The sequence below is a fragment of the Pyrus communis genome, chromosome 14 (genome assembly GCF_041283825.1).
Source record: "Pyrus communis isolate YQ-2024b chromosome 14, ASM4128382v1, whole genome shotgun sequence".
Classification (NCBI taxonomy): domain Eukaryota; kingdom Viridiplantae; phylum Streptophyta; class Magnoliopsida; order Rosales; family Rosaceae; genus Pyrus; species Pyrus communis.
In genome coordinates, this window is record NC_142578.1 from 1619059 (window position 1) to 1636105 (window position 17047).

At 38.5% G+C, this 17047-nt stretch overlaps 3 protein-coding genes across 3 annotated transcripts; 1 reads left to right on the plus strand and 2 right to left on the minus strand.

Moving 5' to 3' along the window:
• The first annotated feature begins 1225 nt into the window (after positions 1–1225).
• Positions 1226–12121, plus strand: SCD1 (stomatal cytokinesis defective / SCD1 protein (SCD1)). Its single transcript, XM_068451893.2, has 30 exons — positions 1226–1698; positions 1808–1901; positions 2778–2979; positions 3066–3207; positions 3311–3411; positions 3487–3550; positions 3779–3892; positions 4239–4459; positions 4848–4902; positions 5003–5086; positions 5390–5585; positions 5699–5807; positions 6271–6334; positions 6418–6462; positions 6607–6682; positions 6817–6941; positions 7346–7503; positions 8110–8157; positions 8428–8485; positions 8586–8669; positions 9166–9427; positions 9509–9708; positions 9796–9860; positions 10094–10217; positions 10387–10568; positions 10675–10746; positions 10835–10995; positions 11125–11166; positions 11432–11640; positions 11825–12121. Exons 1-30 carry the CDS (start codon positions 1525–1527, stop codon positions 11918–11920), a joined length of 3627 nt encoding a protein of 1208 aa, XP_068307994.2. The 5' UTR covers positions 1226–1524; the 3' UTR covers positions 11921–12121.
• A 173-nt stretch (positions 12122–12294) lies between these two features.
• Positions 12295–14199, minus strand: LOC137712744 (uncharacterized). Its single transcript, XM_088684404.1, has 4 exons — positions 13351–14199; positions 12946–13017; positions 12626–12838; positions 12295–12483 (listed from the first exon to the last, which is right to left on the minus strand). The coding sequence occupies exons 1-4, from the start codon at positions 14150–14152 to the stop codon at positions 12389–12391; spliced, it is 1182 nt and encodes a 393-aa protein (XP_088540530.1). The 5' UTR covers positions 14153–14199; the 3' UTR covers positions 12295–12388.
• Positions 14200–14700: 501 nt separating this feature from the next.
• LOC137712411 (uncharacterized) lies at positions 14701–16776 on the minus strand. Its single transcript, XM_068451492.2, has 3 exons — positions 15779–16776; positions 15350–15421; positions 14701–15229 (listed from the first exon to the last, which is right to left on the minus strand). Exons 1-3 carry the CDS (start codon positions 16593–16595, stop codon positions 14922–14924), a joined length of 1197 nt encoding a protein of 398 aa, XP_068307593.2. The 5' UTR covers positions 16596–16776; the 3' UTR covers positions 14701–14921.
• Positions 16777–17047: the final 271 nt, after the last annotated feature.

Below are 17047 nucleotides of genomic sequence, written 5' to 3' on the forward strand. Positions count from 1 at the left end.
CCACGAAAATTCTATTCTCACAGTTGCCAAACAGAAAACAAGAAGGGATGACCATCGATTGTGACCAGTCGAGCTTCGAACTCGACATCGACGGTAAAATCATGCACAGGCTGAAACCTCTTATCCGTGAATTGCAATAGCAAGCAAGATTTTTCGACACCTACAAATCCAAAAAAAAAACCCAAAACCAAAACCCAATTGTTTTAAAACCTCAATTCTCAAACCAAACAAACAAAAAAAGAAAAGAAAAATCAGAAGGCTAGGGGAGAGAGAGATCGAGAGGGAGGAGGTTAAGAATCGAAAGATCCAAGGTGTGAGAAATCGGAAACAGAGGCGTCGGGAGAGAGAGAGATTGGGGGAGAGAGAGATATGGAGGAGACTGAGGAGAGGAAAGTCTTTGAGAAGGTGTGAGACACTATGGTGAAGGTCGAGGTGGGGTGTGGGTGTGGTGTGTCTGCTCCGGGAATGAGAGTTGCAGAGATGGGGGGAGAAGAAACAATGAGAGAAAGGATGAAGAAGGATCGAGAGATTGGATTTGGGGGTATGTGTGGGTATGTTCTCCGAGAGGAAAGAGCTGTCAAGGGGAGACAATGTTCTCGAGAGTGATGCGGGGAGCCTGGGAGACAATAATATTTTTAAATAGGGATGTTGCACAAATGGGTCCCCAGGTACCCCTTTTTTTATATTTCTAGACTCGGCCCGCCTCTAAAATTCTAAAGCCCTGCCCCGTTTCTCTTTTTAAAAATTAGGAACCGGTCCATACCTGTCCCGACCCACGGTTCCTGTACTCGTTTGCCTACCCCTACAACAAAAGCATTTTTGTCTTTTTACACCTTTGAAAAAAATTCTACGCTGTAAATAGTAAAATTAAATGACGGAATTTCACATTAGGCATGAGTCCTTAGGTAGGTATGAGAGGATTAAATTCAGACCCACCAAAACAAATGATTGATTTACCTCATGGCGCGAGCAAATGAAAAAAGATGCAACTAAAGATTAATCTACATAATGTTTAATTATATTAGTTATTTTGTAGAATTACGAAATTTATACGATAAAAATATCATGCACTTGCACCCATCAAAAAATTGGACATGATATTGATACCCAACATTCTATTGGGTACGAGATTTGATAATGAATTAATCTTTGTTACTTGATTAATTAAGAATTGAAGGTTTTGGATTCGAAACCTGTTACTAGTGTGGAAGCGACACTAATGATCAGAGAATGATGAAATGCCAACGTAAATTTTCTTGAAAGAATAAAAAAAAAAAAAAAAAAAATCTTCGTTAGTTGAAATTAACAATGATTATGTATAAACTGGGGCTATCCGACTGATTATGTTTCCTTCCGGTAACTTCTTCACCCAGAAAAAATGACTGAAATCCGAAGGCGCGAGCTTCCGCGCTTCTGATGACAGATTGAATCCAATTGCACCAGATCTCAGCCCCCCATTCCTCTCTCTCTCTCTCATACCATCTCTCTTTGTAGAGAGAGAAAGAGAGCGACAATCGTTGACCAATGGCTCGGATCTTCGAGCACTTCGTGGTGTGCGGGATCGGACCCGAGATTCGGACCCTCGACGGCGCCAAAGGATTCCACGGTTTCGACACATATTACCTGCCGTCGCTTCTGGACCAGTACCCTCCGCCCAACCACACTCTCTACCCTCCTCCTCCGCCTCAGCTCCCCACCGTAAGTGCCGCTACCCCGCCGCCCCGCCGCCACAACAGCCAATCTCCGCTGCTTCTGTTTCTGCGCTTGTACATTTAGTGAATGATCTGATGATTGTTTTCTGATGCAGTGTGTGTTGCCAGCCGGTGTTTTGTTCTATTCGTCGGGCTTTGATTCCAATGACGCCTACACGTTTCCACGGAGCTACCCCATTGTTCTCACTGGTATGCACTCTGCTGTATGCATTTTCGAGAATCCGTTTCGTTGTTATTGGACTTGTTGAAGAAATTATCGAGCTTGCATAGTTGAAGTTAGTGTTGTTGCTTAGAAACTCGAACAACGACGCTTAAGTAATGCACAGATTTATACATTTAGGGTTGTGTGAAATTTGTGGGAACACGATGCTTCAGAGGACATTAGAGCCATTATGCGAGCGGTTTTCCTCATTTCTATGTTTGAACTTTAAACAAAGCTTTAGAATTTGGATAGAGCTATTTGTTTCCCGTTTAACATTAGTACATAAGTTAGTGTTGTTACGTAGAAACTAGAAAAATGACACGTAGAGGTTTTACGCACGTTTATACATGCGAAATTCATGGTGATAGGAAAATCGAGAGAATTTTGAAGCCGGTATTAGGGTAGCTTGGTTGATTGGTATGTTTATACTTTAAACAAAGCTTTGGAATTTAGATAGAGTTATTTATTTTCTGTTTAACACTAGTACAGAAGTTAGTTTTGTTGCTTAGAAACTGGGAAAATGTAATGAAGAGGTTTTGCACACATTTATACAGTTAGGATTACGCGAATTTGTGGTGATACGAAGACCGAGGGGGTACTGGAGCCATTATATGGGTAAATTTCCTGATTAGTATGTTTATAATTTAAACAAAGATTTAGAATTTAGATAAAGCTATTTATTTTCTGTTCAACTTTTTAGAATTTAGATAAAGCTATTTATTTTCTGTTCAACTTTTAGTATGCTTTTTTAATCATCGTTTTTATGTTTAGTTCCTTCTAGTGTTGCAGTTACTTTCTTACAAGTATGCATGTAGGCATGCCTTATTGTTTCTTTCTAAGGGTGTAATCCTTATTTGCTGCAGAGGGTGATGGGACAAAAATTTATGTTAGTTGCATTGCTTTCCGGGATCCAGTCAGTGAGGATATTGCTGAAGCTTACTGTATACCTGCAAATTCATTTGCTGATAAATGTATCTGTCTTGTTTCACGGTCACCCAGCTTTCGTTTACTTAAGAATGCACTGGAGGAATTATTTGCACTTTGTTTTTCCCCTAATGGAAGTAGGTGAGAATCCCCTGCTGGTAAATTTGATGGTCTTGGATATGGAGATCCGTAGTGGTAAGAATCCTAATGTTTGGTAAAATTTGCAGCAAACCCTTATGGGAAGTTATTGCATCTTTGGTGTCCACTGTACCTTTGCCTACTCCAGGAAAAGACCGAGTTCTGTTTGCTATTGACAATTGTCTACTTTCGGTGGAGGCTCCACCAAAGGATGGGCTCCCTCATGTTGATGTACACCCTCCATTCTTTTCTGCTTTGTTCTGAGTATGCTTCTGCCTTTTGTTGAAGATTTGACTTGGCTGTTCAATAACCCTATGCAATTTGTTTAATGCAGATATCGTTTCAGCCATTGGTACAGTGCTTAGATGTTGACAACTTGATTAAATTTTTCACCGCTGTGTTGCTTGAAAGGAGAATACTGATCCGATCAAACAAGTGAGCATTTTACTTGAGACAATTTAATACTGTGTATTTGTGCATCCTTTTGATAACTTGTCCTGTTTTTGGCAGATATTCACTTTTGACCCTTGTATCAGAAGCCATTTGCCATTTACTTTATCCATTGCGGTGGCAGGTAGATATTGATCTTCTGTGAACTGCTTTTTATGGATCAAGAAAAAGATGTTCCTCTTCCCTTTTATATATGCTTCATTTAGTTTGTCATTATGGTGGCAAAATTTCTTATGCTCCAACGTTTCCACCAAACTTATTTTTTGTTCAATGGAAACTAATGCTGTAGTAGTATCGTTTATGCTTCTTGTATTTGACTTTTGTCTCTTTTGTGCATGTTTATTGTGCGAAGCAAGTCTATATTCCGTTACTCTTTTTCAGTGGAGTAGACTATATTGATGCGCCTACGCCATATATGATGGGTCTCCATTCAGGTGTTGATACGTCTACTTTGGCCATGGATGGTGTAAGTCATTCTGCTTAAATTGTACTTTTGTCAATTTATAGTTATTATAATTTACACGTGCTAGTTGAACAATATATATCCTGGTCTTTTATACGCATTTTATGTTTATTAGATTCCTAATCAGCATAGCCAATTACAATATTTTCATAAATATGTCTTACAGCTCTCCATTTTTACCCTTTTCTTTTGGGTTTGTTTGTTTGTTATTTTATTTTATTTTATTTTTTTCTGTGATTTCGTCTATCACGTCTTCCAACAAAATGCAAAATTTTGATGAAATTTTGTTGTATGTAATAAGATTAAACTGATGTAATATTTGTTTTTTGCCTTCCTCATGTGGTTCTAGGTAGTTGTTGTTGACCTTGAGTGTAATCGTATCACAACAACGGAAGATATACCTCCAATCCCAGAGCAAGAATTGGGCAATCTGCGTGGAGAGATATCAAAGCTATTGTATCCCAATGTTGTGGGGATAGATCAGATCAAGGATGGTTTATATAGTTCATCTGAGCAATATTCTAAAGCTGGCAATAAACCTTGGGGAGAGGGTCACGACCTTCAACTTAGGTGATACTTGGGTGCCAAAGTATTAATGGTTAATATCATTTTTTTTTTTCATTCATGTAAAATTTGAGATGTTGACGTCTTATTCTAGGGGTTCCACACTAAGCAAGCAATTATGCCTTGATTGATCTTAACATTTGTGACCAACATAGCAGATTACGATCAAACAAACATCTTGCTGTCATTGTTGTTCACTTGATTCTTCTTTAAGTTTAACTTTTAAGTTGGTGAGGTCTTGAAGCAATGTAATTACCTTAGAACTGTTAACCAGTCTGTGATTATACTCAGTGTCTTCCATCTGATCTATGGCTACTTAGTTCTTCTAAGGCCTGACTGTTTGGAGATTGTTAAGTATTCACACATATTCCTTGTGTTTGATTGTTTTGTGCAGGTTGGTGTTCTTAAAGTTCTTTGCATCACTTTTAAGTGGCTACCGCAACTTCATAGTACGAAATTTTTATCTAATTTGATCATGAATTGGTTTTAATTATTTATATTTGTGGATTCATTTGAATTTTATTCGGTATAATTGTCTTTTTTCCCAAGGAAATTTCTGCTACTCATGTCTTCAACACCCAAGCATTCTTGGCAATGCGCTCTCGGTCAACTGGCCAACCACCAGAACCCATGGTATTTATTTTCATTGAACCCATCTTTGTCTTCGAGATATCAACTTACATTGGCTATATTGGCACCACAATCAATATGACTACTGTAGTTATGGTTGTGATTGTAATTGTCATGATTATTATTCTTAGTGCTACTCTACATGTTTGCAGAATTTTTAGGAGAGCAGGCAAGTATGTTTGTGTGTACTGTTGGTTTATTGAATGTGTTTATTTTAACTAAATTTTTTTCTTTCGGTATCATTTTAACTTCATTTCTTGTCCTGGGTTCCTAGTGTTAAGCTTATTTCTGCGTTGGTATTTACAGTTAATGCAGTTTCTGGATTCGCATGGTTTCATGGATTATCTAGAGAGATGTTTGGGTTCCGAAGAAAACACTAATAATCTACTTGACAAGTTACAAGATGCACTTAGAAGGGGCCAAAATCCTATTTCAATTCTTCCCTCAAATTCAGTAGAGCCTGAGATTATAACAATTGCAGATACGGATGTGGGAAATTCAGGTGAATTTGATGTGCTGTTATCTAAGATTGAAAATTATGTCAACAGAAGAAGATGTTAAGGATTTTAAGTTTGACATGGTTTTGGTTTTTTCTTCATTTTCTCTGGATTTCAGGATCAGGTACCAAATACACATATGATAGGTTTCCCTCAGACCTTAGGACTGAAGAGCAAGAAGAAAAGAGGAAGCAGATCCTGGCTGCAGCAAGTGGATTATCCTCTAGGTATATACATGGCATGTTATTGCACATGAAAAATGGAATGTTGTTCATGTCTGTTACTTTCAGTCAATCTGGAAATAAACTTGCTTCATTTAGAGACACTAAAAAATGGTTATTAATCTTGCTACTAGTTAGTAATTTGGTTCATGTAAGCAATTTTGTGGATGATAAAAGGTGGTGGCAGTATATATAAGTAGATTGAGATTTTTGAATTTACTTTTTTTTTTTCTTTTTTTTTTTTTTTGAGTAGAATTTGAGACAATGACTGTTCTTGAGATTAGCAACTTTAGTACCGCTGGAGTAGTGACATTTTGAGACTCTAGTTAATTTTTATCTTGGCTGACCATGAAACCAAACAATTCTTGGTTATTTGAGGTTGGATATGGCTTTTTTCAGTAAAATTGAACACTTATGCACATATTAATGGAGCTTCTAATCTTGTGTCATTTTCATGTTTCTCCCTCAGCTCACAATCTGTTCCAGGGGGTAAAGACTCTAAATCAGAAACCCTAACTCCAATGGAGAGGGCTGTAAGTTCTATACTCCGACATGATGTGTAGTAGTGGTATCTCTACTTTAGAGCTTTCTTAACCATAAAATATTGGTCATTCAGGCGGAAAGGGAGTGCATGGTTTTGGACATAAAAGTTAAGCTGCAGGTACATGTTTTACTTTGATGTTATTAAGTACTGGTGGACGAAATTTTTTTTACTTGATTAATATTTTATTAAGTTCTACAGATGTACTTATTGACATTTTTTTCACTTCTAATGTTAAATGATGTGATTGTGTTTAATGACCAGGGTCTGTGGCTTCGTCTTCTGAAATTGGGACCTACTGATGATCCTCTTTCTTCATTTGAATATGGCACAATCCTCGGTATGCTTTTCTGTGTTCAACTCTAACATGTATTATGACAAGGCTGAGTTCTGATGTCTCTTTCTTGGAATTCCAATCTGTTTTGTGGTTCAATGGACCTTGAATTAACAGGCATTAGTATGTTGGCTTTGCAGCTTTAATTGAATCTGATGCTGAGGGAATTGGTGGCAGTGGGTTTGTTGAATGTATAAGGGAACACATAAATCAGGGATGGCACTGTCAGTTGACTGAAGGACAATTTCTTGCTGTTAAGGAACTGGTATACAAATAAATCTCATTATTTTCAGAAGATGGATCTAAGTTAGTTATAATAGTGAATTGTGAAGATCTTGTAACATCAAAATCTCCTTTGTTGAACTTTTCTTTTTCCCTGGCTTCATTGATATGGTTTTGTAATCCAGCAAAAACCAAAACATTTTCTCAGTTATGAACTGGTATAAGGATATCCTACTTTGCCTCCAAAATGCACATACACATGAGCACTCATTTATATTCATATTTTTGTAGAAGCTTACTTGAAGACAGATTATTGACTATTTATGTCAATTTTGCATGTTGTCCACTGTTGTCATTAGGCTAATAACCTTTATACAGAAGATGAATTTTGTGATAATCTGTTTTTTAAATTTATCTTCTTCAACAATAACTTGTATTTGAATTCAGCTCAAAACAGCTATTAGTCGTGCAACTTCCCGAAATGATATGTTGACAATCAGGGATGCCCTTGAAGTATCCGCTGACATGTATAAGAAGGATGCACATAATGTTTCAGACTACATTGAGCGTCATCTTATATCTTTGTCCATCTGGGAGGAATTACGGTATGTGGTTACAAGTCATTTGCCCCTCAATTTCGAGCATAAATTATTCTGATGTTCATTTTTCCCTTGCAAAAAGTTGTTATTGGTTCTTCTCATTGGTCTATCACACTTATATGCTTTCCCATATTCTCTGAAATTTTTAACTGAGTTTATGTTCAGTAATGGAAGTAACCGTAAATCTAGACCACTGCAAAGTGTTATAAAGCCTTACGTTTCCGGTCTTCCTAGAAGCTCAGAGCTGTAAAACTGTAATTTAAACTTACATCATGACAATGTGGATATTCAAAAGTAACAAATAAACCAGATGATGAGAACGCCATTAGTGATAGTAACTTACTTGCAGTACTTGACAAGCATTGCTTACTCTTATTTATAGGCTGCCTTAAGTATCTCTATTAGATTTTTGAGATTTGTATTGTAGTTCATATTCTTTTCCGCTACATAGTGGTTTTCTTATCTTGTTTAGGTTCTTTATAGCACTCAAGTTTCTATTTCTTTATGTTAAAACTGACTTATTTCTACATCTGTCGTACCTAGTTACATTGTCCTACCTAGTAGTTTTACAAGTGAATTGTTGGTTCACTATGTATTTTTTTTATTTTGCAGCTTTTGGGAAGGATACTTTGACTATCTAATGGAACGGTCTTCAAACAAGTAAGAATTCCAGGCATTTATCCTCTTTTTTACTTGGTAGATAAATCAACTTAATCCCTAATTTTGAATTTACTGTCTGATGAATTTAAATATACAAGGCTTGTACTTCGGATTTAAATAGTAAGCTTAGACGGAAGCCAGTAAACAAACTTCAAAGTAGCATATAGTTTTTGATGTTCTACTTGGTACACTAGAAATAATGAACTTATGTTGCAGCATGTCAGATGTAATCTTTTGCAAAGTAATGTTTGTATTTTGTTGTTACATCAGGTCGGCTAACTATGCCTCTTTGGTGGCTGCGCACTTAATTTTTGTGGAATCGCACATGGTGCTGTTTCTTCTTTATCTTATACTTTTTCTGGTCCTTGTCAACCTTTTAATTTCCTGTCATTAGTTTGTTTACGAGTTTGTTTTATGTCAACATGAAGGCTGGGTTGGGAATTCCTGATACTGATGCTTGGTACATGATTGAAACGATAGCAGAGAAGAACAATATTGGATACACACAATTTGTAAGTAATTTTTTTCTCTATTTCAGTTTATGCAGTTCTAATTAATATTGCAGTGTTATCCTTGTCTATTTTTCTGTATGTGATTATAATTTCCTTAAGATTAGGTGCTCGCTGTTGGCTAGATGATATTAGGTTATCTGTGTTGGTTCTGTCTTCAGTGATGCAGTTTATTGGTTTCGCTCTCAAATTCTGAAAACCGATAACCTATGCTCACAAAATTGTTTCAAAAAGAACTTGAAACATACCTTATTACTTTTGGGGTGGCTAGGAATGCCCTTGATCTTGTAGTGCTGTTTTGGGTTCGAACTTGTCATCATCTACTTCTACTCATTAGTCTAGTGACTAATGGCCATTCTGATGCACTGTTGAGATCCATGAGGAGCCGCGTTCAAATTTATTGGCACCCTCCCTTTTTACACTTGGATGCATGCAACTGAAGTTTTCTTTGGTTTTTCGATCCATTGGTGATGGTGTTCCATGGTTATGTATTTTTCAGATAAAGCTGAGAGGGTTCTTGTCGCATATCGAGCACCTACTCATTGGTTATTGGGGAATCACTAATTTCAAGGGTCAATCTATGTTGTCTCATGGATTAGCATCTCCACGTTCAAAAGATGCTACAGTTGAGAATCAGCAGCCTGCTGAAGCTTCTGGTGTTGGAAGGAGCTGGGTTCAGAGCATGTTCAGCAGGGATACTGCATCCAGAACCACCTCTTTAAGTCGTGTTCGTAAATGGACTTCTGATGGTGGCTCTTCAGGTACGTCTGTTGCTAAGATTATGTGCTTGCATGTGATGTTTGATTATCTGCATGTACTCACCGTAGTTTCTTGTCATTAAGCTGCAAATGAACATGGAACTCCTCGTAAGCAAGATTTGTCAGCCACTGGCCAGAAGAAAACTCAAACCAATGTTCGCTTACTTAGAGGTCATAGTGGTTCCGTCACTGCTTTACATTGTGTAACGAAGAGAGAGGTTTGGGATCTTGTGGGTGACCGGGAAGATGCCGGTTTCTTCATCAGTGGAAGCACAGACTCCACTGTAAGCTTTACATATCTACCATACAATTCATTGCACAAAATCTATCCTGTAAAGGGGTAATGGTAATTCTTTTCAGCAATCTTTCAGGTTAAGATCTGGGATCCCAGTTTTCGTGGTAATGAACTTCGGGCAACCTTGAAAGGACATACAAGGTTTTGTTTGTTTTCTACTGTTTTTTTGTTCTTGCTATCATCACGTTCTTTTTTGGTTGCATTTACTAGTTTACTATTCTATTATTGAACTTTTAAAATAAACTTTAGTGTTACTAATTTTTTTAAAAATTTGGTTGGCTTTTCTTGCATGCCCACACATGATGCAACTTAGCATGACTAATTCAACTTAGTTTAGTGTCCTTCCTCTCATGTCCTTCTGGGCCTTGTTACAGAGCTGTCCGTGCAATAAGTTCTGATCGAGGAAAAGTAGTATCAGGTTCGGATGATCAAACTGTTTTAGTATGGGATAAGCAAACTACTCAGCTTCTAGAAGAGTTGAAAGGCCATGATGCACCAGTGAGCTTACTCACTTTGTATATTGACTACTTTTCGGAGCATGAAAAGTCAACTCAGTTGTTACATTATGATGCGATGGTCATGAAAAGTGACCAATATTTCGAAATTAATATCTTGTCCTTAATGTACATTGCGTATTGAACTCTATTCCAACCGTCCATCCTTGTAGGTTAGCTGTGCACGCATGCTGTCTGGTGAACGTGTACTTACTGCTGCTCATGATGGAACTGTAAAGATGTGGGATGTCAGAACTGACACTTGCGTGGCAACCGTTGGTCGTTGCTCTAGTGCTGTTCTATGTATGGAATATGATGATTCCACAGGAATTTTAGCAGCTGGTGGTAGAGATGTGTATGTATAATGAAACTGATGATTAAGCATGCTCATAAAATTATGAATTAAAATGTTTTGTCAACAAATTCCTAGAAATTAATTCTCTGCGTTCCTGCATTATCAGCGTTGCAAACATCTGGGACATTCGTACTGGCAAGCCAATGCACAAGCTTGTAGGGCACACGAAGTGGATTCGGTAAGCTAAAGGAGCATAGCTTTTCCAAATTTTATGTTTTTATTGATGATTCTTAAGTAGACACGTAATTTATACGTCAATCTTGCAGGTCGATTAGAATGGTGGGGGACACAGTTGTTACTGGTAGTGATGACTGGACTGCAAGGATGTGGTCTGTTTCCCGAGGAACTTGTGATGCTGTTCTAGCATGCCATGCTGGCCCCATATTAAGCGTTGAGTATTCCACACTTGACAAAGGAATAATTACAGGTTGGCACTGTATATCCTATTCTGTTTGCATTGTTATTTCCATAGATTGCTTCAAAGATTTTTGGTTGCAAATCTTTTACACGTGCCAATAGGAACTAGTGGAATTATACCATGTGATTTCTGTTTCAGGTTCAACTGATGGGCTACTCCGCTTTTGGGAAAATGTCGAGGGTAAGAGCACAATTTTCTTCATTCTTTCATTGTCGACTATATTATTGCTGTGTTTTCTTTTTCTTTTGGGTAAGAAATGGAGACGCTATTGAAAAGTCAAGGGAATACAAAATGGTGTGGGTTGTTTTCTACAAGATCGTGTAATTATCACATAATTATGTCAGAGTTCATGGAAGTGATTAAGTTTCCCCTTGAATTACTGTCAGAGATGCATATTCCAATTAAAAGTGAAGCCTTTTTCAATGTTACTGTTGGTTGCATGCAGGAGGTATAAGATGCGTAAAAAATGTTACTGTCCACACTGCTGCTGTATTGTCCATCAATGCTGCAGAACACTGGTTAGGAATTGGAGCAGCTGATAATTCCATGTCTCTCTTTCATCGGCCTCAAGAGAGACTCGGTAGCTCCTCTAGCACGGGATCAAAAATGGCCGGGTGGCAACTATATAGAACACCACAAAGAACAGTTGCTGTGGTATGAAGTTGTGACTTTTCCTGCACTGGTCATTTTATTCCTACAAGCGAACATTCTGTTGTTTTTCTGTTTTACCATTATTTATGCTCCATGTCGTCATAAATGTTTACGCAGAGATCTCGATGATTTAATGTTAATGGCTATTTGATTCCCCAGTTTTACTCCCCTTCCTTGTGCTATCCAGGTAAGATGTATTGCAACGGACCTCGAGAGGAAAAGGATATGCAGTGGCGGTCGTAATGGACTTCTTAGGCTTTGGGAAGCCACCATAAACATCTAAGTTCTTTGTGCATTTGTGTATTTCCGCTGAATATTGAATGGCATAGGTTTTGTTTTCTCTTGCAGTTACTATACGTTGTACCTACCTACTTATATTCTGAGATGTAACGTGTTCAAGCTATAAATACAAACGAAGAGAAGTTGGGGGTGTTTTGTTGTTGCCCCTTTTTTGTATTATTATACGAAACAGTATTTCTTGCTCGATGGTGTGCGTTTTCAAGTTTGCTTGGTTTGGTATTTTTACGTTGCATTTTCAGCACCAAATTACGATGTCTTGCTGATTTTACCGGAGATTGGATTGTGGTATTGTATGTGTGAAATTTATCCCAAAATTTTCATTCACATCGAACGGTATACACACGGATGATCCATCCCTCCACCATGAATGGAAAACCGAAGCTTCTTCACCGGTGGATCAAAAATCACGGCGAGCATGTCATGACTGAAGTTGCTATACTTCGTGTTTTGTTCAATGACCCATCATTCTTTGGGTAGCTGGTGGGTTCATAGCAGCTTGCCGCTTCTGCTGCATCCTCTGAATTTGCTCCAAGTTTCCTACCCATCCTACAGCATACAGAGTTGAAAATTTTCAGATATGAAACCCCTAATTTCAATGCGTTTGCTTTTAGAGCCTCATTTCGATCTCGTAGATTAGAGAAGTTTAAAACTGCTTTGTCAATAAAAAATATATATTGAAGTCTCGTACCCAAAGAAGGGTCTAGGCCTCTGAGCTGGAGCTCCCTATGTTCTTGGCAAAGAGCACACCACTCGCATAAGAAGTGACTGATGCAATCCGGAGCGGGGCTTTCGGGCAGATCGAACTTGTTCCTTAGCTTTTTCCGGTATGTGCAAGATAGTAAGCAAGGCACGAAGATGCACAACATGACCAACATGTAAATCAGTGTATTGGTTGCATAAGCTGTATGAATGACCAACATAAACACCGCAGCAGCCATTAATAAGATGAGTATTGTGGACGTTAGAATTGCTAATTGCGAAACTTGAACATTGATTCAGTCGACTTACAGCTTCGACCATTATCGACAATCTCTGCAATCTGACCGAACACCCAGCATGGGCACAATAACGTCATGAGAGCTGACATAATCAAAACAAGAAATATTTCATGAATATTTCCTGCAGATTACTGTAGAAGAAAGTTGGGAGTAAATTTATATCTAGAAAACACATAATGTAGCTAGCACTTTAGAAGTAATAGTGCCAAAATTTGAAAGAGACGAGCCCATGGCCAACTCGTAATCATACTGATCCTGTCTCTCAACTAATTTCATCTTAAACCTGCTCAGTATGACAGGTATGTGGGAGTTTTATCACAAAAAGTCTCTGTGTAATTAGAAGTTGAATTTATATTCTTCAACAAGTAGTATGAACTAGAGAATGAGGATGAATTAACTTGGAACTTGGAAGTACCATTTGGGGGATCCTGCATGCACTCAAAGAACCCCGTTTTCCAAGTTCCGTCGATGCCTGCCCGAGTTAGCAGCACTACTGGTACGTATTCAATGTTTTGGATGGGTATTCCTGTTTCAGCAAAATGATTGTTATAATACAACACCGGCTGCAGTTGATTTCTTGCCGCGGAAGCATGATTATGATACTGCAGCTGTAGCTGCTGATGAGGAACAATTTGGTAGGCCGCCGGAGGAGGAAAAAGCACTTGGTGTGTACTATAATATATTGCATCAGCAGAATCAGCTCGATGGTGATGATGATGAAAATGATTAAATGCATCGGCCGAAGTAGCTCGATGATGATGAGCAGGAGGATAATATGTACGTGAAGGCGGGCGTGGAGCTGAAGGTACAAACGCATTGTAATTATGATGAGGCCAATTATTAATCTGCTGGTGCAAGACGAGATTAGCACTATGGAGGTTTGAGGGTGGCAACTGTACTACATGTAATGGCCGGGCATGTTGATGATGATAGTGATCGTGATCTGCCTGATGGTAAGGGCGTGATATTCCTGCATTTTTGTGGGAAGAGGAAGAGGGGTTTGCCCGATGATTACCTGCTTCGTGATCAGGACTAGGTCCTTTGTTAATAATGTTGATGTTGGAATTAATATTAGGGTTATTTGGAGGTGGGAGTTGTTGAGGTTGGTGGTGGTGGTAGTGGTGGGGGAGTTTTTGGACATGTATATGTAGTGATGCTAATTTTGACGCTTGAGAGTGGAATACCAGCGGTGCCGCCTGATTTGGTTGATGTTCCATGATCGTTTTGTGCTTGAGGACGTCCTATATATGAGATCAACCCTAGGACATCCCCCTGTCCAGGGAAGAGGGGTTTGACCATCAATGGTACCCAATGGAAAACAACTTCAACAAGTCCTTATATACAGACGAGAAAACTAAGGACAGCCTCTCACTTACTAGTCTATCCATACGCCCACACATTATCAACACGGTTGACAGCAAGGAAGCACTGATCACTCCAGCTAACTAGTCTCTAATTATACATAATTGTATGGGATAATGAAAAATTATAAAATCCAATATAACCTTTTGTCCTAATTTGAATGGAGGGAAAATTAAACTCTCATACAAGGAATATGGTCATATTGCTCTGACTAATTAATCTAATCGACGTCTGCACCTTTTATATAATGTTGTCGCATATAATCATTTACTAGTAGTTATTTATTTAACCTAATGACCTTACCAACTTGTATAAAGATGAATGTCTACTTACCATTAGACCTAGCTTGCAGCTGCACACGTTATATCTAAATCTTTAATAATATACAGAACTCCAGAAATCGTCAAAACAAAAAGCGTTTTTCTGAATTTTCAATACATGAAAATGGCAAATCGTTCAAAATTACAAAAAGGAAGCGATACATATTCAGAGTATCCACAAATATCAACATACGAAAATAAACATAACACAGAGAGAGAAAAATAGCCTTGAGGCATGCATAAGTAAATGCAAGTAATCTGCAAACGGTTGAACTTGTTCATCACAAACATTAGTTTTTTTTAGTCAATACTGATTCATATTTTGGTTCATTGGAGGCATCATCATATTAACATTCGGCTGCTGCAAGCTGGGATTCCTTTGCACATTTCCTATCCATCCGATTGAAGGGTCAATCCCTCTGACTTGAAGTTCCCGGTACTCTTGGCAAAGAGCGCAGGGTTCGCAAAATAAATGGGTGACCCAATCGGGTGCGGGGGACTCGATTAGGTTGTATTTGCTGCGCAGCTTTGTGCGATACGTGCATGACATTATGAATGGTATCCCAATGAAAGATGCAATCAATCCGTAGAACAGTCCGCTGGTCGCACATGCTACACAGTAGTATGGATATATAGGTCAATATCGCATGCGCAATTTGGGTTAATTCTCTCTTCAAATATTGTAACATGATATGAAGTTTGAATAGATATATGTTTTGAAATTTGGCTTACAGGATGTGCCGTTATCTATAACCTCTGCTATCTGTCCAAACGTCAAGCATGGAACGAAAGCCGTTGTGAGAGCTGAAATGTCATAGTAATGTTTATAATAAATCTCAACTCATAGTTCAAAATATGAGAACTAGCTATACTTTGGATGCGGAAAGAGAAATAAATAAGGGTGTGGCTGTTTTTGAAAGGGCTAGAAGTGCTTTATGACAACTAAAAACACTTTTGACGCATTTGGCAAAATATAGTTAAAAGTGGTTTTGCGTTATAGCACTTTCTGGGGAAGCACTATGGAAGCACTTGAAAAAACTTCAATTTTAATATCCTGTGTTTCTAATGGAAGGTACTTATAGCAAAAACACTTATAAACAAAAGTATTTCCTACAAAAGCAGTTTTAAAAAAAGCCCTAAGGTATGTATGTACGTACGTACCATTCATTGGATCATCCATGCAATCAAATAACTCAGAACTCCATTGCTCAGTTCCAGCATTCTGCAGGTTGACGTGATTAAGAGGTCCCTGCTGGTAAGGACTCTGCTGCATTGGAACACCTTGAACAGCATAACCATTATTAGGCTGCTGTTGTTGGTATTGTTGATTCTGTGTGGAAAATTGCACTGCCGGCTTCTGATATTGCTGATTATAATTCGCTGGAGATTGGGGAGGAAACTGAGCTGGAGCTTGTTGGTTCCCCACGCCCATTGGTTGTGGTCCTTGAGGCGGGTAGACCGCCCCGGGTTGGTTAGGCACATTTGCATACATGGGATTACGGTTAGGATTGGTTTGCATATTACTCTGGGGCTGGGGTGGAAACTGTGCAGGCCTAGGCTGCTGATAGTTTGCTTCTTGTTGTTGATTTTGGAATTGTGGGTTTTGTGGTGGGAATTGTTGTGGGTTTTGAGGAGGGAACTGTGCTGGCTGAGGCGTTGGAGTCTGGTAGGGGTTTTGTTGTGGAGGACCTTGTGGTGGTGGGAACCCTGCTGGCTGAGGCTGAGATGGCGGTAGTTGCTGAAAGACTCCTTGTGGTTGTGCTTGGGGGTCATAATTATTTTGAGGTGCATTATTGGGTGGCTGTGGCGGTGGCTCTTGGTATTGATCGTGTTGGTTGTGGTCGTGTCTGGTGGTTTCAGACACTTGTTGGTATTGAGATTGTTGATCAGCTTGTAACTCATAATCCACCTCCACTTGAGGTTGGTAGAGATCATGATCACCGTCGTACGCAGACGGCCCTCCTTCTGGATTTCCCATTAGCCTAGCTAGCTAGCTTCCACTCTAATTTTCTTTTTGATGGGATCTCAGAGAAATAGAGATGAATAGATACAGGGAGCTGCGGATGAAAACAATAGTTGCATGCTATACATTTATATATATGCCACTCCCACCAACTTATGAAGGGAACATGTTGTGCAATTGTGGAAGCAATCTTACTAATTAACAAAACCCTACTTGTGGGATTTCTGTCAGGATATTACTGAAGTCAAACACAAAGCTATTGAAAGTCAATTATCTTGCGAAAAAAAAAAAAAGAAAGAAATACCTAACAAAATGTTAACATCAATAATGTTACGCCCAACTTAATTTCATATATAAATTAGTAATTGCTGAAATATTAAATAAAATAATTTCGTGTTATTATCAATGGAATATATTTACTTTGCCAAATATCTGGCAAGGGACTTTACTTTCTTCAACAAAAAATT